Source organism: Ovis aries, chromosome 8, assembly GCF_016772045.2.
Source record: "Ovis aries strain OAR_USU_Benz2616 breed Rambouillet chromosome 8, ARS-UI_Ramb_v3.0, whole genome shotgun sequence".
NCBI classification, from domain to species: Eukaryota; Metazoa; Chordata; class Mammalia; order Artiodactyla; family Bovidae; genus Ovis; species Ovis aries.
Window position 1 is genome coordinate 70,270,637 of NC_056061.1, and position 25,689 is coordinate 70,296,325.

At 37.7% G+C, this 25,689-nt stretch overlaps 1 protein-coding gene across 2 annotated transcripts; it reads right to left on the reverse strand.

Moving 5' to 3' along the window:
- Nucleotides 1-1,176: 1,176 nt before the first annotated feature.
- FBXO30 (F-box protein 30) lies at nucleotides 1,177-24,843 on the reverse strand. 2 transcript variants are annotated; one of them, XM_060419294.1, is made up of 3 exons: nucleotides 24,788-24,843; nucleotides 13,847-15,896; nucleotides 1,177-8,810 (listed from the first exon to the last, which is right to left on the reverse strand). In XM_060419294.1, the coding sequence occupies exons 2-3, from the start codon at nucleotides 15,878-15,880 to the stop codon at nucleotides 8,607-8,609; spliced, it is 2,238 nt and encodes a 745-aa protein (XP_060275277.1). In that variant the 5' UTR covers nucleotides 15,881-15,896; nucleotides 24,788-24,843; the 3' UTR covers nucleotides 1,177-8,606. The 2 variants fall into 2 exon arrangements, with proteins under 2 accessions (XP_060275277.1, XP_014952945.2); XM_015097459.3 differs by having other exon boundaries at nucleotides 24,653-24,843.
- Nucleotides 24,844-25,689: the final 846 nt, after the last annotated feature.

Below are 25,689 nucleotides of genomic sequence, written 5' to 3' on the forward strand. Positions count from 1 at the left end.
GGTAAGGAAATCTACCTGCAGTGCAGGAGACCTGGGTTCAATCCCTAGGTCAGGAAGATCCTCTGGAGAAAGGAATGGAGAATTCTATGGACAGAGTCCATGCGGTCACCAAGAGTCAGAGAGCCAGACACACGGAGCAACTAACAATTTCCCTTTTCATTGTAGGCAAAAGAAGCATATGCAAAGGGTCAGAGATGTGAAAGGATAAGTGTTTGAGAAATGGTGCAGAAATGTAGCCTACCAGCGGACAGACGATGATGGTGAAGTAATGACTAAGGAAATCTGGGTCAAATAATCTCTTTGATAAGAAGTCCTAGCTATTGTAGAAATATCACAAAATTGATAAATCATGAAAGTAATAAATCACAACAAATTGAGTATGAATTATCACAATTATTTCCCTTCCTCCTAGTCTTTGTGGACCTCGCTGCAGGGTGTAAGTGAACCTATTGTGGTGTAAGTCTCCTTTTGTCTACCCCATTTATCTTAACGGTTTAGATCATACTGGCAGCCTCAGTCTATTTAGCTCATTTAATTATACTTATTGCTCAAGTTGGAGCAGACCTGCGCCTTAGTTGGCATATATACCCCCAATCATATGAGACACAGTTATTTGCTAAATAACTTAACTTTTTTAATATCAATTTTAATCAACGCTTTTTCAGAGTCAGCTCTTTAGAACACAATGGAAAGTAACTGGCTTAAAGTAATCTAAACATACCTCCTTCCTAAAGCCATGAAAACAAATCTGTTAATAAATGCATTCCTCAAGTAGTAGACTCTTTGGAATCATGTGTATTTTACTGTACTAAAGAATATGTCTTTTGAATTTGAGGAAGATATATATGAAGAACATTTACAAGTGCTTGAAGTCTTTCTTTTTCTGGAACTTATCCATCTGTCCGTGTACCTGGCTTAGTTACCAGATACACAGTAGTCATAGGAGGAGGAGGAGGAAGCAGGTAGAAGAACTCATGAGACATGTCATAATCTTCCAGAATTCAGCCTACATAGTGCCTGGCATCAGCACCCAAGAAATTCTTGTTTAATGAACAAACACAGACAAACATTTCGATTTCTCCAAACACAAAGTGAGAAATTATATCATCATTAAAGTCCCTACTAATCCCAAGATTCAGGTATTTTCCCACAAGACAATTCAAAATACAAAATGTATACACATCAGTTCAATTTATTAATTTAGTCTTATCTAATACATCAGTGTATTTGCTCTTTAAAAGGAAAACAAAATATAAAACTGTAAAAAATGACCATGAAAATTATACACAGTTTTTCAAAGCATGATTTTATATATGGATCTTTAAAAAAGTGTGATTGATTTGTGCCACAAAGAATCAATAGAAAATGTGAAAGGTGAAAAATGAACATGGACACCAATACTCCGTTAACAGTTCTTTAAATATAAGAATAATTAAGATGAATTACAATTTTATTTCTGCTGCGGTCAGCAGTACTTCTGTGATGGACTTCATGAATTTCACCAGGACTTTAAACTGAATAAATGTGTTACATTACTAACGCTGTTATTTAATTCTAAACCACAGCTTGAGCATGCACACTTGAGAACACTTTACTTTTTGGCTTTAGTAATGACTTGCAAACACTCCCTCTTTTTAAAAACACTGGGGTAAAATACACATAAATTTACCATTTTAAAATGAACAGTTTAGTAGCATTTAGTACATTCACAGCATTGTGCGATCCACACTGTTTTGTCCTAGAATATTTTTACTACTGAAAGGAAACCAGTACCCAATTAGGCAGTCACTTCCTGCTCTTCCCTCTGCACAACCCTTAATCTGATTTCTCTCAATGGACTTGCCTATTCTGGATTATTTCATATAAATGGAATTGAATCCTACAACATGGAGCCTTTTGTGTATAGCTTCTTTCACTTAGCATGTTTTTCAAGAAATACCATATCCTTTTGCAATTAAAATAAAGAAAATTATGTAAATCAGGAAGAAAAGAAGACACTTTGGAAACTAAATGACATCTGAGGTAAGTTAATGAGTCAGTGCAATTACCTCTCAGAATGCAATTCAAGTTTTCAGGATTGACTGGTACTTAAACGCCGCTCAGATGAACAATACATCTTCAACATTTTAAATGCAGCATAAAACCCTTTAGAATTCATATCCAGTGATTTATTAATCATTTAAAGCAACATTTCATATGTCAGAGTTTTTAATCATAAAAGTACTGGAATGTTGTAGGCAATCAATACTATTCATTTCAAATCTCTGATATAGGTTAACAGCTTTTTAAAGTTATTGGTTGATATAAAAGAAATCCCAGTTGACATATTCACTTGGTAATTTTACTCTTGAACAGATGTAGTAACCCATTATTGTTTCTATTTCTATGACTTGACTTCTTTTAATCAAATAATGTGATGAAACTTGAATACTGATAATTCTTCAACCCTACAAACTTGTGAGCTTTAAAAGAAGACTTTAAAAGAAACTAAGTTACTTTATTAAATCTGAACTTTCTTGACCAAGTGACAAAACGTAGGCTGATCAGCAAAAGAAGTTTCTGAAAACTCTGTGTGCTTAATCTGGGTTTTTTGATCACCTGATCAGAAAATTGAAGTCATAGGATAAAACAAGAAACAATGACAATGTGGAAAGGAGGACTTCGATGGAAAAAAAAAATGTAGGACAACAAAAGGCAGGATCTTCTTTTTTCAACTTTAATCTTTTGAGCGAGAACAAATTATTGCTCCTGTTCTTGTATTAGACCACTGGATAATAATCTAATAGTGTTACTCTCTGACTGGAAGGGGTATAGAAAGCTATCTAACTCCAGTCAGTTCCTCCACAAGGATGAAACAACACATGTATCTACCGATTTACCTGTTTGAAGATCTGAGTAAAAAATTCTAATAATTTATGTTAGAAAAAAGGAAAAACTAAACCTGATAAATTTGCTTTTACTGAGAAAGGACAATTTGACCTGGTTAGTCGGTTAGTCTTAAAAGAGTTCAACAGAAATGCAGTTTTATTTCTTTCAAACAAACAATTAAACACCACTACTACAACTCAGGTATTGGAGGATCATTTCCTATCATATTTACAAGCGAACAGGTTAATAATACAATTTTGGGGATGCTTAAAATTCTACTGGTGTTACTGAGAAAGAAACAGATTTCCCTTGCTTCTGCTGTCAGTTTGCTTCCAAAATGCTTTTCTTCATAGTAAATAATAGATGCTTCAGTACAGCATGTCAAAAATAAAAATTTATAAAATAGGGGATTCATCAATGAATTTTATTGTATTTCTATAGAGCATGTTCATGTATCATCCTTGTATGTAACTCATTTCTATGTAGTTTATTAATGAAAAGTCACTCCCCACTTAACACATTGGAATGTCGAACATTCTGAATACCAAATGTCAGTTTTGAAATGTCCTAAGGTAAAATAGCACTTCAAGATGTATCTCCATTAGTATATCTCAACATGTTGTTTATTAAAATCTACTTGGCCAATTTATGGAGATTTCATATACAAATAAATATATGTATAAACAATACATTTACAGAATTTTACAAATCACAGATGCAGCAAAATACTCCTGAAAACTCAGCAAAAGACTATTTCTGCAAAGGATTTTCAGAGCAGCATTCTGTACTTGATTTCTATTAATACTTTGTTTCCTTTTGGTATTACCTAATAACTCATTCTAAAACACTTGTTAGGAATCAAATATTCTATGCAACTATATTTTCCAAAATAATTTCCCTACATCTGAATGTCCCTTCTCTTTATGCATTTGTAAACAACTGTGTCAGAACACACTGCTCTCAAACACTCTAATACACTCATCAGTATCTAAACTTTGAGTACCTAGGTTTTTTAATCCATACAATGGTAACTTAAAAGAAACGTCTTAACTTTTGAACTTACTTAGTTCTTTTAAATCAAGGAAAAACAGTGTAAAAGATGACTGTAAAGGAAACCATTCTTCCTCTTCCTTCATTTTACTTAAAAAGGAGTTTACTAGTTGGCCTTTACTTTGTACATCTGAAACTTTTTTGTTTGGAAATCAGATTTATATCAAATTTTAAAAAAATCACTGAATTATTTTAACCACAATGGATGAGTCACTGATAAAACTGATTAAAGGCATGACTTACAGAGTCTTGCTTCCAGGGCCTCACAGGCTTGTCAAAACTGCTAAGAGCTACATTTAGATAACCAGCTAAATACACATCAGAGAAATTATTTCCGTCAGAAGGCTCTGTACAGCCTTGTGAAAGAATGAGGGATTTCTTTCTACTGTAATTCTTGACACTCACTTCTGCATGTTCCAATTAATCACCTTCCAGTGTGATGTGTCATGCATGAAATATTTTTTAATGTTTCCAAAACTATCCCTTAGAAAATTTAAAAAATAAACTTTTTTTAGACTGAGATGCAAGACACGAAATCATGTTTTGCTTCTAAACACCAACACTTACATACAAATTCCCAGAAATTAAAAATCTATTACCAGTGTAGTTGTATAAACTACCAAATCTGCAAGAATCCCAATCTTCAAATTCTTGGGACATGTAGCACAGAGTCAAAGACCAAAAGAGAGTCAGTATTACTGATAAATCAGAAACCCAATTTTTAATACCTCTTATTGATAGCACTGAAAGAATTCCTACAGAATTCTTTTCAAATTTAATCTAGTATCTTTTTATTTCTACCCCATTTATCCTAGAAATCTAATATGTTCACAAAAGCCTACAACCACTAAACAAGAGAATGAATGATAAGCTAAATGTTAGCGCTAATAAACAATCTGCAATTTACTTTGACCAGAAGACACACTAGTGAAACACTAGTAATAAGAGTAAATTTAAAATACTAGTAAATACTAGCTTTTTAAAAAAATGTCCAACAATCATGGTATCCAACGTATTAATATTTGTCATATGGCTGTAAGATCAAGACAACATATATCATTAAATTTAATCATTTAAGTAATACTAATAAATTACTATTACTCTTAATTTTGGATTATACATGTAGGTACATACACACATGTATCTGTTCTAACAACGTATTATTCACGATAAGCCTGGGCATGTCCCAGGCTTTCCTTAAATTCTCACACATTACCATGCATCAGAATCCTCTGGGGAGGCCTTTGTTAAAAGATTGCCAGTTCCGACACCAGAGTTTCAGATACTGTAAGTCGGTGAAGAGGTCCAAAAATCTGCATTTTGAACAAATTCCCAGGTGATGCTGATGGTCAAGGGACCACACTTTGGGAAACACTACTCTTAAGTAATCTGTGAACCTCAGAAGCTGGAGTGAGGGAGAGAGAAAGCGGGACAGAGAGTGGGGAAAGAGAGAGACAGAGAAAGAGGCAAGGATGGAGGGAGAAAGGGGAAAAGAAAGGTTGAGATTAAGCTAATAGGCAGTTCTGGGGACGAAGGCAGAGGAGAAAAGTGAATTCAGGTATTTCCCTCCTTCTTAATACTTGCCTTTATCTTTCTGGCTAGCAAAGACTAAGGAATCAATAAAGACTTCTCAAATGACAACATACTTGGCCAACACACAAACCTTTTCATGCTTAAAAGGCTAGACAGATTGTTCCGACTACAAGTTTTAGAAAAATACTATTGCTAGAAACTCTTCAGCCGTTCAACAGCCCCAGGTGGGACTACTTTCAAGAAGACACTGAAGGGGCGGAGTAAAGCTAACTATTTAGTTTTCCGTATTAAATAAAAATAGTAATAATGTTCACTAGTAAAACATGGGTGAGCAATGATAATCATCAAGGAATTCCTATAACATGCAGAAAATCGCACTATAGAAACAGTATGACTGTGTCTCAACTTTGTCAAACAAGGATAAATATTTTATTTAAATGTTTTTTTCAAGTTACTGAGCCATATAAAGGAAAATATTAATTTTATTAGAACTTGAACAAATACTACACAAAGAAAACATTTTAACAAAATAATATGGTGGCATAACAAAAAGAAAACAGCCAAAGATGTGTAAAAGAAAATAAAAGGTGAAAAATGGTAAGTATCTCATGATCTAATGTGAAAATAAGGAGTCTAAACTTAAAAGAACAAGGATTTTTAAAAAGCACAACCATAAAACAAAAAGTTAATGTTTGTGCTATCCCAACCAGACATATTCTTCAGCAAAACTTCAAGAGGCAGAATTATATTTTACAGTATTTGATATCTTACTTCTGACTTTTTCACATAAAGAGACTGTTGATGTAATTCAAATCTCACAGTTCAAAACAATAGTTTAAGCACTGAGAAATAAGTATTCTACTAATTAAAATGACAAGTGAGGCAAAACAACTAATTAGTCTTCAATGCTGTATTTTTCAACTGTAATAAGGACTTGATCCAACCAAATCAGGTTTTAAGCAATTCAGAATTCTTTTGTAATGCCCAAAGAATGCCTCTTCCCAGCCCGATTGCCATATATGGGAATCAAGAATCTAGTTAACAATAGAGCACTCTTAGGGACAAATGTAGGAAGAGAAGACAAAACAGAGTTTTGAAATTTTATATATAACAAAGTAATTTGTAACCATTTCAGACTACCAAATGCCAGAAGTTACCTAAATTATTTACGTACATGTCCCCATCTTTGCCATTTATTTCTTAATATTGATATATTCATTTTTTAAACTGACCATATCAGGTTAATGATAGCATAAATCAATTTGAAAACTGTAATAAAATACCTCAAGAATAGGTCTTTGAAGATATTTCTGTTAAATTTTGATTTATACATAAAGGTGCAATTCTTACTTTTTTGGTACAGAAGTGTATGGAATACTAACCTGGAAATGTTTTAAAGAGATTGTCAACCAAGACAGGCTTCTCTGCAGTTTATGATTGTCATCTTAAAAGGACAGCAAATGTCACATTTTTACATGTCTTAAAACAACATAATTGTGATTTTTATAAACACCAAAAGGCAAAAATTTTAAACACTTCTGAAAAAAGTTAAGCCCTCTGCACTGTGAATATCTGGAATTTATTCACAGAACATGCCCAACTCAAACTTAAAATGGGGCATACAGTCAGTTGTCCCTTGGTGTCTGCAGAAGATTGGGTCCAGGACTCCCTGCAGTACCAAAATTCACAGATGTTCAACTGCTTCATATAAAATGGCACAGTATCTGCACATAACCCATGCACACCTCCCATACACTTTATATCATCTCTAAACTATTAACAGTATCTAATGCAAAGATTGAAGGCAGGAGAAGGGGATGACAGAGCATGAGATGGTTAGATGGCACCACTGACTCGATGGACATTGAGTTTTAGCAAGCTCCAGGAGTTGGTGATGGACAGGGAAGCCTGGCATGCATTGCAGTCTATAGGGTCACACAGAAGCAGACAAGACTGAGCAATTGAACTGAATGCAATGAAAACACCATGTAAATAATTGTAAATATAATGTAGTAGTAGTGTAATGTTAGTCGCCCAGTCATGTCTGACTCTTTGCGACCCCATGGACTGTAGCCCGCCAGGCTCCTCTGTCCATGGAATTCTCCAGGCAAGAACACTGGAGTGGGTGGCCATTTCCTTCTCCAGGGGATCTTCCTGATCCATGGATCAAACCATGTCTCCTGCATTGCAGGCAGATTCTTTACTGTCTGAGCCACCAGGAAAGCCCAAATATAATGTAAGTGCTATGTAAATAGTTGAAGATGAGTGGCAAATTCAAGTTGTGTTTTTTGGAATTTCATGAAATTTTTTTTCCCAAATATTTTTCATCCTTCGATTGAATCCATGCATATGCAGATATGAAGGGTCGACTGTATCTTCTTCTCTCCAAATATCAAATTCCTAGCAAATATATACAATTTCAAATTAAATTCACAGGCTTTTTGTTTTGTTTTGCTTTAACCTGTCACGTAACATATTGCCATGAGTCTTTGGATGTGGCATCTAACCAAAAAAAGCTGCAAATGGTAACTCTCTGTATGAGAGGTGTAAACACAACAGGAGACAACATTTTTGTGGACTTTTTTTAAAACACGACAAATGGCCTTATCCACATCATTCACGATTTAAATATTATGTATACATTACAGATCATCTCCATATCAACAATTATGTAAGGGGAACACTAGAAAATAAAAATTTTATAATGTTTTTATGCAGTGCTTAAGCAACTGAATGCTTTATCTGAAGAGCCTATGATGTAAAAATCAGAATCAAAGTTTTGCTTTTTGAATGCATGGGTTGTAACCCACAGAAAATGAGGAATAAATTGGTCAGGATCTTGTTAGTTTAAGAAGCAAAAAAATGTAAGAACCAAAATATGCACACCATTAAAAATACTAATTCTGAAAATTATATAGCTAAAAATTAAATCACCCTGTCCAGCAAGTTCCAAAAAATTCACACATTTCAAATATTAAGGCAACTTTTTCCCAACTAATCAGTACTTTATAAAAATATATGTCACTTCAAAACATTATATACATAGTGACAATAAATTTAGCTAGTTGTAATCTTTAATACATTAATAAAGTGTCACATATTACAAAGAAATTATACTAGGAGCTTGCACATATGTGCAAGTGGAATTTGACTTTTTAAAGTACAGGTTTTAAAACTGAGCGAAGTGAACGTCCCTCTTTAGTGAGTTCTCGCGTCACGCACATACACGGCAGTGGGATCGCTTCCTCCCGCTTCTCTACAATGTTGTAACTGCACTTCTTCAGGTGGTCAGCCATGCTCAGGATGTCAGCAAACTTCCATTCATCGACAGAACAAAATGCGGTACTGAATCGCCATACCTAGAAGAAAACTCTACTTCAGGTTTAAACCAGTCAATTTATAAGAATTAAAACATTCATTTCTAACTGTTATGAGAAGTAAGTTTCAAGTGGCTTGCTACAAAATTCATTTTGATACAAATCTTTTTATTAAATATTTATAAGATAACTTCTATGACATTATGACTTTAAGAAATCTAATAGCAAAAAAGAAAAAACTTAGCATTAAAAAATCACATCCAACCTGGCTTATTAAGCAATTTTTAATTTCTATAGAACATTTAGAGTCACTTCCTAAAATAATATACACTGTACTAGATTTTCATCCTACCCAAAGGACTATGTATATAGGAGATATTGGTAATACAAGTGTTTTTCCTCCAAAAAAATTTCCATGACACCATATGAAGTATACTAAAAAACACTCTAGGATACTGTGCAGAGAACCTTTTCTTTTCACTATTTATAAATAGTAATGGCATTTAGTAATACTGACGAATACAAGTTCTTCTGCATATAAGTTAAATGTTTCTGGAAATTTCTGTAGAACTTTTTGTAAAATGAACAGTTCTTAATTCCATATCAATAAACAATGCATTTCTGGGAAAAAATGCACCTAAGAACTTTCGGAGAAGGCTTTCTTGACGAGATAAGATCTGAGGAATAAGCAGGATATACCAAGGAGATGAGGATCACAAGCTCCAGAAACAGCTTCCCAGGTCTGAATCCAAGGACATGTTACTTAACCAGTTTTTTTATCCATAAATAGGGACAGCAGATTAAATAAATTAATAAAAGTGGACACTGTCTATACATTTCAAGCATTCAAATGGAGGTTTCAGGGACAGTGTACTCAAACACCTTAAGGCAAGAAGAAAACATTCAACAACTACTAGTAAATTCCATGGCTGGAATATAAAGGAAACTGAAGAGGCAAGTAAGGACAAACTTATGAAAACTCTTAAATGTTTCATTAAGGAATCTGCCCCTAACCCAGGGCAATGGATAGACATTTTAAAAGTTTTTAAGCACTACAGCATAAGAACTGTATTCAAGAAATTATTTACCACTCTACATCTTCTACAGGCAATATGTTGGAGAGGGACTCAGTTGGAAAGAGAAGCCCAGAAAGGAAGTGGCTGCTACAGTAACCCAGAAGAGAACCACAGGCGGGACCAGCCAGGGAAATAGCAGTAGAAAAGCTTGAGAGGCATGAAGAAGGGGAGCAACCGGACTGTGGGAATACCAGGAAAAGGAAACAAGGGGGGTAAAAAGGGGCTAACCTTAACTCCCAAATTCCTAGTTTAGGCAACTTAAGAGATGATAATGCAACTTTCTGAGATTAAGAGGGGTAGAGAAATGGAGTAGGCTGGATATGCTGAGTTTACTGAAGATAATCAAATGGAGATGTCTAGTAGGTGCCTATATATAGTGACCTGGAATTCAGAGGAGAAAATGGCCAGGGATATACACATGTAAGTAATTTGTATAAATGATGGCAATTTAAACTCCACGAGTAGATGACATTTTCTGTAGTGACAGAATCCCCAGAAAATATTTCACCTCATAGATCAATACTAGTGGGCAAGGACAGAAAGGGACCATGCTCTGAGTGTCCCAGTCCAATGGCAGAAATACGCAAAATCATGTAGTAAATGAAGACACACACATACTCACATATACATAGCAAGTATGAAATTTTCTACATAAAATAATTAATGTGTGCATTTACTGGTCAAAGCTTCAGGAGAGCACAGAAGCAGATGCAAAATTCTCAAAAACTGGAGCAATGGAAAAAAAAACCAAAACTGGAGCAATGAGTCAAAATAAGAGAAAACCTAAGGGTGGTAAAAACAAAGTACCCAGAAATATGACCCCTGTTCAACCAATATGAAGGTTATCAAATTTTTTTATACTTTATGAAATCAGTTTCATATTATAAATGTTCTAAAATGAAAAAACACTTTCAAAGACAGCTGTAATGCCTTCTAGTTTCTACTGGACAGTGCCTCAAACAGAAGCTGGCAAAAATAAGATATCACACAAGGAAAATGGTGGAGCTAGGCTTTGTTCCCAGACCTGCCTAAATCTCCTGGTCAAGCTTCCAATCTGCAACACACCCTTGTTCCATGCTAAACCCACAGTCTGCACCAATAACAAATGCTACTGCCCTTATTTCACTTCAAGCCATCTCCACATCCATGCATTTTGTTTTCTATATCCCAAATTGACACCGTCAAACTGTGGTGATACAGAAGACTCTTGAGAGTCCCTTTGACTGCAAGATGACCTAACTAGTCAACCCTAAAGGGAATCAACCCTGAATACTCATTGGAAGGACTGATACCAAAGCCCCAATACTTTGGCCACTTGATGCGAAGAGATAACTCACTGGAAAAGATACTGATGCTGGGAAAGACTGAAGGCAAAAGGAGAAGGGGGCAGCAGAGGATGAGATGGTTGGATGGCATCACAGACTCAATGGACATGAATTTGGGCAAACTCTGGGAAACAGTGAAGGACAGGGAAGCCTGGCCTGCTGCAGTCCATGGGGCTGCAATGTGTCAGATGCAACTTAGGGACTGAACAACAATACCCCAAATATTCCACTGGTCACCTGCTAGTAGTAAATGTTTTTTTCATGTCTCCTTATTTAAGTTTTACTTGTAACAACCAACTTCTAAGAAAGAAAGGGCTAAGAATGTACAGAAGCTGCCAACTGCAAGCAATTAAAAAGAAACCTTCTTCTTGATTCCTCCATCGTCCTACAGAGCTAATGTGCCGGGGGCCAGCGTGAGGAACTCCGCCCATGGCAAAGGTCATGAGGAAGGAGGCTTGGCTTACGCAAAGGCATGATCAAGCCTCAGGAAACCCCCTGTTCCTGAGCATCTACCCCCAAAACCAGAGTCTATCTACTTTACTGTTTCATGCTCTCACCTACACCTCTGACTTTATGGGGGGCTGTTCCCCACCGGTTCTCTTGGAGAAGGAGTAAACGTGCAGTTCAAAGTCAATAAAAATTCCTGGGCATGACAAGAGTGTTTCAACTTAAGGACTCCTCTGAAGGTTCTCTAGCCTGCCTGAGTGGGTTCGTCCGGCCACATGTGATTGTACAGCCTCCCAACCATGAGAGGCACAAGATGCTTTAAAACTTTCTAAATACAGACTCTTTTGAGAAGTTAGAAAATTATTAGTATAGTATAGTGGGTTGATTAGGAATTATATTGGTGAAGGGTTTTTCATTTATTGTGCCAATAGTTACTGCTAATTCCCTGCCCTGGGTGTGACAAGGGTGTCTCAGGTCAAACCTCTCTGCTGACAGACTAGCTTGTGTGACAACCTATCAACCATAAACAGCACAGAGAGTTTGGAGTATTTTGAGAGTCTTAATTAGCATAGGGCTTTTATCATTGTTGAGTCAATGATTGCCGCCAGGCCTCCATATCCTTAGGCACCTGGGAATATATTAATCAATGTATTTGGAATATAGAAAAGGAAATATAGTAGTTTTTAAGGTTAGCAATACCAGACTTTTTGAGTTAATGAATTTTCTCTTTTGTAATAGATCACTGTACTTTGTTATAAATCACTGTGTCCTTGGTATGTAAAAATGTAACTTCATCACTATCTTAAGACTAAATAGATCTTAAGGGGAGCACTGGTGAAAGGATTTTCATTTGTTGGGCTGATGTTTGCTGCTAAATCTCCATATTCCCTGCCCTTATAATGAATATAACTAGCATATAGGAGAAATAAATATTAACCTTTAAGATTAATCATGTTAACCTTGGGTTAAATAAATTCCTTTCTTGATTGTAACTCACTACACCCTCAGCCTATAGGAATGCAACTTTATTTGGAGGGTGGTGCCTGGTTTAAGAAAAAACACCCTTGGAAAAAATAAGTTTTTTGGTTATCAGAAAGAAAGGGTAGTAAAATGTCACCAGGTCTCACAGCCAGAAGATGATGTAAAACCCCTAAGACCTTTTTTTTATACATTTATGTGAAGCACCTGATTTTGATAAAGGTCAGGACTGCTGACCCCCGTGTGACTCTGTATTCATCCCTATGTGAAACAAAAGGTATTTAAGCAAACCCCAAAATAAAGAAATCGGATCAGTTTCCGGAAAGACTGATTCCCCCATGTTGCTTCTTTCTTGCTCTCCGTTTTTCTGGCCGAATTCCCATCTGGTGCATGGGTACCCACCAAGTCTGCTATTTTGCCTGGGCTTCTAAGATCGGACCGGGGGAGGGGGGGGCCTCAGCGCCTCCTCTCCTTCGGGAGAATGGGAAGACGCTTGCGGCCTACGTAGGTGGTGATTGGTATTCCATGTGAACCAAGTTATTCAGCCTCTTTTTCTCTGCTAATTTTCTAATCCTTCTCTATCTGTAATTAAATAAGTTATTTCCAAGGATGCCGACTCCATCCCTACCTTCGAATCACCCTGGATCCAGGGGGCTGTACCCCGGCACAAATGTTTCAGATGGAGCCCAAATTAGAAAGAAGGTGGTTAATATGGACTCAAGCAAAGGGAGTTGTTTCAGAAGTGAGTAGGTACAGAACCCCTCAACTGCAGAACTACAAGTGGCCTCTGTCATACGACATTAGAATCTAGTTCTAGGATGTCTGCAGTAAATATGCGATTATGACTAACAATGTATTCACATTGTTATTATCTTTATAAAAAAGTTTGTCATCATACTGAATTATTTTTAAGGATGGTCAATTTCACAATGGGCTTCCCAGGTGGCATTAGTGGTAAAGAATCTGCCTGTCAATGCAGGAAACATTAAGACATGGGTTTGATCCCTGGGTCGGAAGATCCCCTGGAGGAGGGCATAGCAACCCACTCCAGTATTCTTGCTTGGAGAATCCCATGGACAGAGGAGCCTGGCAGGCTATAGTCCATAGGGTTGCAAAGAGATGGACATGACTAAAGCAACTTAGCATGCACGCACGCAATTTCACAACAAGGATGATCAATTTCACAGCAACAACATTATTAAGTGCCTATTATATGTCAAATAAGGAACTGATACAATTAAATGACACCAACCTTTTCTTTGATCTGCCATGACGAATTTCCTTCTGGATACTTCTTTTTCCCCCACTGAAGTATGACCATTCCGCGAGACTGGAGAAGACTGCCACATACATCCCTCATTAACTTGGATACACATGAGAGCTGGCATAAGCTGAAGCCATCGAGAAACCCTGCAATATGTTGCAGGACTTCAAAAGGAAGACTACTTAGATGGTCACTATGTAAACCCAGCACACAGTTTCTAGCAGGCTCTACTAACACTGTGGATACAGACGGCTGAACTCCAAATGACCGCAAATGGTGGTCATGTATAATCTTTGCTCCTTGTGTTGACGGACAAAATCTACGCTGTGAATAGGTACAACCATAATATGCTAGAGGACACCTCTGTTCCATCCAGCCGTTGAGTCCAGCATGAATGTCACCATGCACATTCTTAAAATGCGATGAAAATTCTTTTCTTCTAAATAATTGTCCACAAACAAATGTAAACATTGGACGCTGCTTGGGCTGGTACCTAGCAACACATTCCAATACTAAGTCCAGCCCCAGTGTCTGAAAAGGGCTTGGATTTGAAAGCTGTGGGTTGGCATGATCACAAGCTGAAGCTGAAGCTATTTCCCCAACCATTGTATTTGTAGCTAAAATGGCAGATGGAAGTGAAAAAGTCTGAGTCCCAAAGTCAACGTGATAAACATCAGCCATTCGACTATCAGATATACCTCTCCCACCTGGAGAATCTCCTAGACAAAACAGTAATGCTGCTGTGATTAGATCTATTCCCTGGAGACCCATTGGATCTTCTGCAACTTCCAAATCTGATGTATCTACTGCTTTATCTTCCTTTGGTTTAGACCAACATGAATTCGAAAGAAATTTGAATGAAGGAGGGTGACTGAAAGATAAGACATCCACATTCCGTAGGTCCCCTAAGTCTACCTTTTTCCAACACAAGTCTTCATCATCATCTGGCATGAGGATATGCTGAACTGTGCCATTAGGCAAAGCATCAGGTGGTATTACTTCCCTAATTTGTGCTGCTACTAAAAGTGAACTAGAAGGTTCTGAAGAGCCATCTGATGCTACACATTCTCCATTTGTTAAGTTACTTTGTTTTGAGTCAGTATGTAAATCCTGGTTCTGCTCAATGACCTGTGCACATATATCTTCCAAAGGAAAGCCATTACAAAGAGCAGGAGTGCCGTAAGAACTGGCATCCAAGTCACACAATAAATCACTTGAGCCATTTTGTTCCAACTGGGCACTCTGACTTGCGTCCTTATGGTCAATCCCACCTACTGCTCCCATCTCATCCTCATAAAGATGGTCCTGGTCTTTCGGGTTTCTATTCTGTAAGCTTTCTCTGGCATTTTGCTCTTCATTCATTTCATTTGGGGAAGCACAAAGACTCGTACTTAACATGCCAATGTCTCTTGTAGCAGTATTCAGAATATCTAAAGCAGCAGCCAAACTTCGGGTTGTTTCAACAGTAGCTTGATACAGTGCACCATAAGATTCTTCATCAACAGACACCAAACCATTAGTATGTGGTATTTCTGAGACACTTGGTTTAACTGAGATCTGTTCTCTAGGTTCTGACACTTTATCAGTTGCTTTTGACATCATGGTGGCTACTTTAAGAGATTCTAAGAGCATCCGCTGGTCTTGAAGGGCCAAGGCCATATCTAATTGTGCCACTTCATCAACATCTCTGCTTAGATTTTCATATGATTTCCGGTCTGCATAACTAACTGGCCATCGGTTCCATTCCATTGTACAGCACACCACACTTGCAGGACACATTTCTAGATGTTCAGCAACTTTATTTCGAGCCATTGTAAATGGACATCCAAAGTCACTATTTAAGCAAGGCACTCGTTCAAATGGACATAGAAGTCGATGCTCATCAGCCTTACATCCATGGAAAACTGCTCCACAAACCAATGGACAACCAATCAAGTCACAGGAAATCCCAGGCTCTGGTCTTGTCATACATCGTCTACTGACACAATTAACGCAGTGCGAATGCTGCAGCTCTTCCTCCATGATGGCCAGTTCAGCTCTGGTTATTGAGATGGAAAAGAAATAAGATGTTAGGCAAAAAGTGGCTGATTTTTAAAACAATGTTTTAAGAATAAAAATCAAATCATGAAGGTATATTGGCTTACATGAGAATGAAATATATAAAATAAACATATTTAATGAGTTTATTTTACATATAATTGATCCATCTTGAACCAACTTAAGAACATCAATTCAAGAAGTCAAAAATTCAGTTCTACATAACATGCAACAATCTGCTCAAAAGGCCAAACGTTTCAAAATATAATACTTAAATTCTAGTATATTATGTAGTGTATAAATTAATGTCAAAAACAAATTAATGCATATTTAACTTCGAGATTTCAGAGAATACTTGTATCTTTTTACACTTTACTTAAACTGATTATGATGTGCCCCCACATTACACAGACCTCATCATATTCCTGAAACAGAATAATTTGAATTTCATGAAAATATTTAACTAGAATCTGATTAGAAGTTTTCTTTATATTCTTTCTAAATACATCAATTCACTTCAGATTTCAGCTACTGACCTCTCCTTCTACGTATGCCTTAAGAAATTCTAAAACAAATCAAGAGAGTAAGCCTTATTATTAATAAAACATAGAGGGCACTTAACCAAAAAATGTAAGTTCTAGCTCCAGTTCTGTGACAGTGGGCAAACCACTTACTTCTGAGGGCCATGGTTTCCATTCATTTATTCAACACTTATTTATTGTGTAACTGCCACGAACCAGACTCTGTGTTTGGTATGGCAATAATTAGGAGACACAGTGCCGCTTCCCAAGGAGCTACAGCACAGGGTCAGAGATGAAAGTAAAACCATGCCACTTTTTAATATGACTAATATGACAGAGAAAATAATTAATATGGGAAGAGAGTAGAGAATTCACAGCGGTCTTGAAAGATGAGGAGTCTTAATCATAGGAGGGAAGGGTTAGAAAGGAAGAAGGGTATTCAGTGCTGAAGCAACAGCATATGCAAATACAGAACGCAAAAACTGGCAAACCCGCCAAGGGACCCTCAGGTTTCCCAGTGTTGTTGGCTCACAGGTGACATGCAAAGTTCCTGTGAGAGATGCGGCCGGACAGGAATAAGGCAGATCATGGAAAGTGCACTGTATGCTATTCTAAGGAGTTCAGACCTCAAGTAGTTAGAAATCACTGAGGATTTTAAGCAAAGAAATAGCATCCATAAAATAACATGAAAGGATTACAGATAACTAACGGTCTTTCCTGCTTTTATCAAGACAAGTTTTATACACAAAGAAGAGAAGGCACTGCCACAATGCACCGATTTAAATCATAATTACTAAGCCTGTTCAATGTCTTCTTTTCTATAAATCTTCAACTTCTTTAATGGCTTGTTCCTATTAGCAGCAAAACCTTAGAAGGCTATTTCATCTTTAAACCCTAAGTAATAAAGCAGTATCTTCCTTTTGCTACTACTTTGTTCCTATTCACTCAAGCTTTCAAAAGAAAAACAACAAATAAACAAACCCTGTTAACGTCCCATGTACTCTTCAGCCCTCTAATGTGGCTTTATTTTTACAACCACTCACTAACACCACTGCATGAAGATTCTCAGTGCTAAATTCAAAGGGCATTTTTTTCCACACTCATCTTTTTAGCCATTACATCATTTTGTTGACTAATTCCTCCTCCTTTCCGAACTACTATCTTTCTTTAGTTTCTATGATCTCACATTTCCCTGCTTTTTCCCCTATCTCTGGTTATTCCTTAATCTTTTCTTCTAAAATATTTCTCTTCTTCAAGGATCGATGTTATTTCTGGTTCAATCTATACATTCTCCCAGGGTGCTCTCAATTTCTCAAAAGCTTCAACTGCCACTTATATGCTGAAAACTTATCTGTACCTCCTGCCCAGACCCCTCGTCCAAACTTCAGATCTCCACAGCTACTTACTTACTATATACTTCCACTTGCATACGGCACAGGTAACTCACCTCAAAATTCCCCAAATTAAATTAATAATTTTCTGGATAAGAAGCCAATTTTTAGCCTATTTTCTTCACTTTCGTGCATAAGAGATTGCTAGCTCTTTCAATATTGTTTTTCATAAATTCAATCTTACATCTAGGTGGCTAATGTAAAATAGTTATTTCCCAGATTGCTATCTGTCTCTAAGACAGACTTAATTTTCCTCAAACTCAAATAGCAAAAGTCCACCATTGACAGAGCTTTGGTGATTAAGCAGCAAAGTTCTGAGTTGATATTATGGTATGCACTGCTGCCAGAGACAGAAGAAAACGAGGCACACATTTATCAACAAATCTGCATTTTAAAATGCTTTTTAAAATTACAAATTATGAATACTTATGAATGTTTATCCCTATAAAATTTAAAGCCAAGGAAATGACCTATAAATTAAAGATATACTGCTAAAGGGGTCAAAATAGAACAGATGACAGGCTAATGATGACATCTGTAACTTATGCAGAGAAACTTTAATAAGAAGACAAGTTTTACTGAGTGATTAGATTGTGGAAACAGCTGCAGCTTTCTTATTTTGCAACAACTAGACTGAGTTCATCTCACATGCTGAAGGTTATAAACTTGACTGTTACTAAGAGAGAAACCTAAAAATACAAGCAGTTCCAACAGAAGTGACCAGTGCTCTCAGAACTAGTAGGAACACTTTATGTTACATGCACATCACATGACCACACCAGACAGAACACATCTCAAAACATCCCTTAATTCAGATGTGTTTAAAATAGCAACTGTTACAAACAACTGAGTTAAGGCATAATAGCAACAACTTTAAAAGGCAAAAGTAGAAGGCTCTCAAGGTTCAAAATAAATAGACTCCTCCACACTATTCCTCCTTCGGACAAATGTTTAAAAAAATAATAAATAAAAGTATCCACAGCAATAAGTCCATAACATTTATTATTTATTGAAGTAAGCTTAAAGGAAAAAGGAACATTAACTAGGTACTCTATCCTTCTTGGTATTAATATATACCATGTTAATGTCACTTAATCCTTGTAATAGCCCAGAGAAAACTGAGGTACAGAAAGGCTAAGTGACTTAGCCAAGGTCATCTACCTAGTAAGCGGCAGAGCTAGGACTGCAATCTGTATCTGATCAATATATATGGACAAAAACAGATATGCTTACTTACGAAAGTTTAAGAAAATAACACAGCACTTCAGTAACCAGTGATGCAATTTTAACATGTTGTTTGAGGAATGGAGGTTACACAACTTTGCTTTGCTTGTAGTTTATCCCAGCACTTAATCACTCTTGTGGTCAAGAAAGTCTTTTTGGTCCTTTCTAATTATAATAGCACATTACTTTGCTTTGAACATTAGTGTTTTACTAAATTATTTTTTAAAAAACTTACATATGTACTGCTCAATATAAATGTACAAATTTACTGTTTGTAAACTGAGCTGTTTACTCAAAACAGTTATACAAAGAAGCAATCAAGTTTGAGTCCATTTTACAATTAAATATATTAAGGTCAAGAAAGTCTTTTTGGTCCTTTCTAATTATAATAGCACATTACTTTGCTTTGAACATTAGTGTTTTACTAAATTATTTTTTAAAAAACTTACATATGTACTGCTCAATATAAATGTACAAATTTACTGTTTGTAAACTGAGCTGTTTACTCAAAACAGTTATACAAAGAAGCAATCGAGTTTGAGTCCATTTTACAATTAAATATCTTAAGAAATAAGATTTTTAAGAATGTACTAGACAATACCCAAAGAGTATTCTTGGGTATTCTTTCAGAATTTAAAACTTTCAGATCCATCCTCTTTCAAAATCGCTATTATCAAATTAAATATGCCTCCTAAAAATATTTCACAATTGCTCAGGAATTCTATGAAACAAGTTTAAAATGCCGATCCCTGATTTATCAGTTGAACAGTGACACAGCAGGTCCGGCAGAAAATATATTGCTACAACTGAGCTTCAAGCTCAAGATGAGCTTAATTTAAAACTCCTCAATATTAAGTTTTTTAAAAACTCTAAAACAGAATCGTAATCTTCCAAATAACATATCTATTTACACTTAAAGTTGAATGACTGAAAAAAGTTTCATTAGACTGCAAAATATTATAAATGATTAAATGCTTTACAATAGTTTCGATGTTCTCCAACAGAAATTCTAGGCCAACTCATAATCCAAGTGGCTGACAAGTAATCCATAAAAACAATTTTAAGACATGGCATTTGCCCATACAATGAAATGAGATCTTTTTATTTAAGGCTATTTCTAGACATAAAGATATTGCCTTCAAAAAAGAATTATTTTTCCAAATTCATGACAATACATAAGGCAATAGATAAAGAAAGAATTGCAAATTAGCATGATTTTAAAATATGCTAAATCAAGTCATCCAAATATTCAACACAATGTGCTGCCTCAGGCTGATCTTAAGGTGTGCCTCTGACTCAAAGACAGACAGACACAGATACAGACACACACATATACACACACACACACACTCCCTCTCTCCCCCCTTTCCTGTTGTCTCAAATCTTTATCAGCTTAAATGGTACTTTTCCACATACCCAAAGGCAAGGTATGACACGGATTCCATATACTCATGTGTTCATTACACACTGCATTTTTCCTTGGTAATACTAGTCATGCTGCTCTTGCTGTTTAGTCACTAAGTCATGCCTGACTCTTTTGTGACCCCATGGACTGTAGTCCACCACGCTTCTCTGTCCATGGGATTTCCCAGGCAAGGATTCTGGAGTGGGTTTCCACTTCCTTCTCCAGGGGATCTCCAGTGTTCCTTGTATTCAAGATTGTGCCTTGTTTAGAGACTTGTTTATTAATATGAGCGAAATTATTATAGTATAAGAAATAACCAATGGATTCCAAAACAATTCTTGATCCATGGAAAGCTACATACATCATAAAAACATACTTTATAAATCTACTATTAGTCAACCAGATTGACTCAAAATTAAAAATTACCTCATTGTACCTTCTATAAAAAGTCAAAAGTATTCAAATATTTACTGAGTATCTAGGGCATATGTTCCAGGCATTATATGTGGAATAAGCTAAATTGTCCATCAAAAAAAGCAACTCAAAGGGAAAAATAAATCAAAGAAAATTAATTTCAACCTTCCATTGTTTAAAATAATAATAATAATACAAGGCACAGAAGGAAATGTTTAACTGTATATTTTCTTTAACTTTTTAATGAATCCTGCAGTCTGGTTACAGGTTACTGACTATACACGGATGCAATTCAAAAAGAATAGCACAGATTGAGGTGTCCACATGTGTGCAGGTGACTGAGTACGTAGAGGGTGAGGAAAGGAAGTGGCATCAGTCTACTTCCTTAATATTACAATCAATATGATATCAGACCTTTACTGACAAAGGTCCGTATAGTTAAAGCTATGGTTTTTCCAGTAGTCATGTATGGATGCGAGAGTTGGACCATAAAGAAAGCTGAGTACCAAAGAATTGATGCTTTTGAACTGTGGTGTTGGAGAAGACTCTTTTGAGAGTCCCTTGGACTGCAAGAAGATCAAACCAGACCATCCTAAAGGAAAGCAGTCCTGAATATTCACTGGAAGGTCTGATGCTGAAGTTCCAATACTTTGGCCACCTGATGTGAAGAACTGACTCACTGGAAAAGACTCTGATGCTGGGAAAGACAGAAGGCAGGAGGAGAAAAGGAATGACAGAGGATGCGATGGTTGGATGGCATCACCAACTCAATGGACATGAGTTTGAGCAAGCTCTGGGAGTTAGTGATGGGCAGGGAATAATGGCGTGCTGCAGTCCATGGGATTGCAAAGAGTCGGACATGACTGAGTGACTGAACTGAATGATATTAGATTAAAAAAATTCCACTGAGACAATAAAACGTTGCTTCAATGAAAGGCTGAAATAGAACTATAGACAGACTTACTCATTAGTTAACCAGTAGGTCTATGACTGAAATTTCATATTTAGCAATCAGTTCTGACTCCTCCAGACAGAGTCTCATGCTTATTGCCTAGTCAGAGGTGCTGCTGCACAATAAATACAAACACTGCTGCTGATTTACTAATCAGGTGTGCTCAGTTTTAAAGGCCATAATAAAAATATAATCTTAATTGGATATTTTATTTTACTGGTATAAAAAAGGGGGCTGGGATGACTAGCCAAGACTGAAAAATCCAAGATCATTAAACTCCCATCTCAAACTACCTGGCCTACTGATGAGTTCAAAATGGCTAAACTGGTTACACAGTATACATTCTTTTATTAAATTTTGGTTCTGACTTTTTTTAATAGAATGATGACCTAATTATGTGGAATTTTGTTTTCAAGTTTCTACCCTTCCAGTTATGATATAATCAAAACATAAATCTTGCATTTCTAAATATGGTCATAGGTAACTGATCTCAAAGTGAAAGTCCTAACTACTTGAAATTGTTCTCCACTAAATAAACGAAAGAAATTACTATAGACTTACATCAGAAATTAAAGTAACAAATATTAATCTTTAATTTCATACTAGAATCTATTTGAGTTGATACTCGGATAAAAATAATCCACCAGAATGGTGGAACTCAACTAATTACAACGGGCAGCATGGCACAGGGGAATGGGCTTCCAAGGACTCAGCTTTGTGACCGTGATGCAATTACTCTACTGTGAAAACAACCTAGTACTCTACAAAGGCTGAATGTAATTATTAGCATGTCCAGTACAACACAAACATGTATTGCTCAGAAGACAGATGAACTTCACTTTACACAACAGACACACACATGCACAAAATTTTATCTATATATATATTTCCATATCAGGTCATTTATACTTATAAAGTTTATTAAAAACAATCATATGAGGATCTAATGCTAACATTATTCACTCTTAAAAAAAAACAGACAAACCTTTTTGGAAAAAGATTTTCAAAGACTGGGTTGTGTTTGAGGTATGCTTATCTTGTATTTAATTATTGAGCTACCTATAGTGTAAAAACCACTAGTCCAAAGCCAATCTCACTTATTTCATCAAAAATAAATTTGAAATTAAATATTTTATAGCCTTTTGACTGAAGACTTGAATATTAATAAATTCTACAAATACCATGTCATTTCACAGCATGTGCTAACTTCTTTTAATGAAACAAGCAGTCATGGTAACTTAGTTACAAGAATTACCAAAACCACCCGGAATAGCATAAGGCTTATGCCATTAAAAGCCACATTTTAGTAACACAGTCTATCAAATAGTAAACACACATGAAACAAGACCTATTTCGGTGACCTTAAAGCACCTCTCTAACTATATACAGTATCTCAAAATATGTATTATTTTTCTTTAATAGCTTAAAAAAAAACTCCAATGCTAGCCATACAAAAGTACTGGATTGAAATTAAATACCTAGTACACTTGGAATACATAAAAGTTTGCCTATATCCGAAACTTCAGTTCTCTGATAACACTCTCAAAACTCCACCCACTAATATTTCCAGAATCACACATACACAAAGAGCTATGTCACCGCATTAAAATACTAAATAAAAAGAAATTAGCAATTTAAAAAGTTAGCAAAACATCATGTTATCCCCAATTAAACTTCTGTAGTAAGAAACAGTGACTAAGCATAATGAACATGATTCAGCGAAAACTGTAAACTGAAAACCTGAACCCTTAGGAAAACCCTCATCTTATATTTTATGCTACTCTCTTCCCTCTTGGCCGTCAACAACTCTGGAAAAGCTTAAAAAATATGAGGACACGCAAAATGTGTTAATAGAATTTCTAGGACTCTAACGGACACAAAAATGGATTGAACTGTAGCAAATAGAAATTAAAAGCTTAGAAAGCTTGGGGTTTTGTATGTAAAGTTTTAAGTTAATCTACACTGAAACCAGAATGCCCATAAATAACTTCATCTTGGATCCAAGTCAACAAAGCAATTATGGAATAAAAGGTCAATTCCTTCCCAAGCATCTTTTATCCAAGACTTACGACAGGGCTCAGAAACAAAAACAAGACACAGGGAGAGGGGGGAATGGAGTACTAGAACCACGATAAACAACACGTTGTTCTGGCTCTATTCTCTAAATACACGCGTAAAAAAACGCGCTCAAATGAGATTACTTTGAATTCAACGTGCACGCTATGCTCCCTTCCCAGCAATGCACTTCCAGGAGACAGGACACAAACAACTTGGAAATGGTCATATCCCTCAGACCTATAAAATCAGGATATTTCTCTTTAACGAGGGCTGAGGCTAATACTAAGATCCTCTCACTTCCATGAATGGAAAAGTTACCAAGTTCACTCATCCCGTGGAGACAGTCGGCGATGCCTCTCAGTATTACTTTAACCCGTCTGTCCCCAAACAAAGCAAGTTTCTAATCTGCAAAAGGGAAGAGAAGCCGGGTTTTCGAGGATCTTAGGGCTTCCTAAGTTTAACTCTGGCTTCTCCCCCACCTACCCTCACCCACAGACCCGCGAGCCCGGGTGGCACCGAGGGGTCGGCCCACGGGGTCTGAGGCGCCATTTGCCGGCAGCCTCCAGGGCCGGCCGGGCAGCGGGCTGGGCGCGGAGGCCAAGCCGCCGCCGCCCTCTCGCCGCCAGGACCCGGCCTGGGACTCGCGGGGTCCCCGCGAGGCCGTGTTTACTCCGCCCCAGGCCCGGCCGGGCCCGCCCGCCGCAACGGCGCCTCCGGCTCGGCCGCCGCCTCTGCCCCCGGGCACAGCCCGGGCCGCGCCAGCCTCCCGGGCAGTCTGCCCCCGACACTCACCGGCCGGCCCGGCCGAACCGCGGCCCAAATCCCAGCTGCCGCGGCCGCCGTGCTCAGCTGCTCCCCGCTGTCCCGGCGCCACTCAGCGCCCCACACCCCCGTGCAACCGGCCTCCTGCTCGCCCCTCTGCCCCACCGGGCCGCCGGCTTTTCTCTCCTCCTCGGCGTCCTCTCCCGGCGCCGGTCCTCTCCGCGCGCCCCGCCCCGCTCCGCTCTTCTCCGCTGTGCCCCGCCCACCCGGCCCAGACTCCGGATCTGTGGCAAGTCGCGCGGAGACGCGCGCGCCGAGCCAGCCGGGGACGCGCACGCTGAGCTCCCACCGTCACTCGCCCTCCTCCCCGGAAGGGACGTGGCAAGAGGGTGTGGTCTGGAGTCAGAAATCGCTGGGTTCCGCGCGTTCAGCTTGCGGGGGGCGCGGGGGTGGGGAGGGGGTTCCAGCTGGGCTACACGTGACTTCTGCCCCGCAAGTCTACCAAATCCTGTTCGATTTTAGAAGCTTGTATTCCTGAACGAAATCCTAGGCACGCAGTTTTGGAATTCAAGAAACAGACCCAATTTAAAGTGACTACTTTAATTGTAGGATAAGCAACCCAGATCCCTTAATTCTGGGCGCAGCAGTCTTCCCCGTAGGTCATATTTAGAAAATGGGGCAGCTGTCACTGAATCTTAGGTGAGCAGGCCTTCCTGCCGGCTGATAGGGCCCAGTTCAGTTCAGTTGCCCAGTCGTGTCCCGACTCTGTGACCCCGTGGACTGCAGAACGTGAGGCTTCCCTGTCCATGACTAACTCCCGGAGTTTACTCCAACTCATGTCCATTGAGTTGGTGAGGCCATCCAACCATCGCAACCCGTGTCGGCACCTTCTCCTGCTTTTAATCTTTCCTAGCATCAAGGTCTTTTCAAATGTCAGTTCTTTGCATCAGGTTGCCAAAGTATTGGAGTTTCAGCTTCAGCATCAGTCCTTCCAGTGAATATTCAGGACTGGTTTCCTTTAGGATGGACTGGTTGGATCTCCTTGAAGTCCAAGGGACTCTCAAGAG

What these genes read in the sequence shown, in the direction of transcription:
- FBXO30 (XM_060419294.1), bottom strand. Translation starts at nt 15,880, where the DNA reads ATGGAGGAAGAGCTGCAGCATTCGCACTGCGTTAATTGTGTCAGTAGA. An exon ending in CATGGCAGATCAAAGAAAAG is followed by an intron (nt 8,811 to 13,846) that starts GTTGGTGTCATT and finishes GTTTTCTTCTAG; the next exon opens with GTATGGCGATTCAGTACCGC.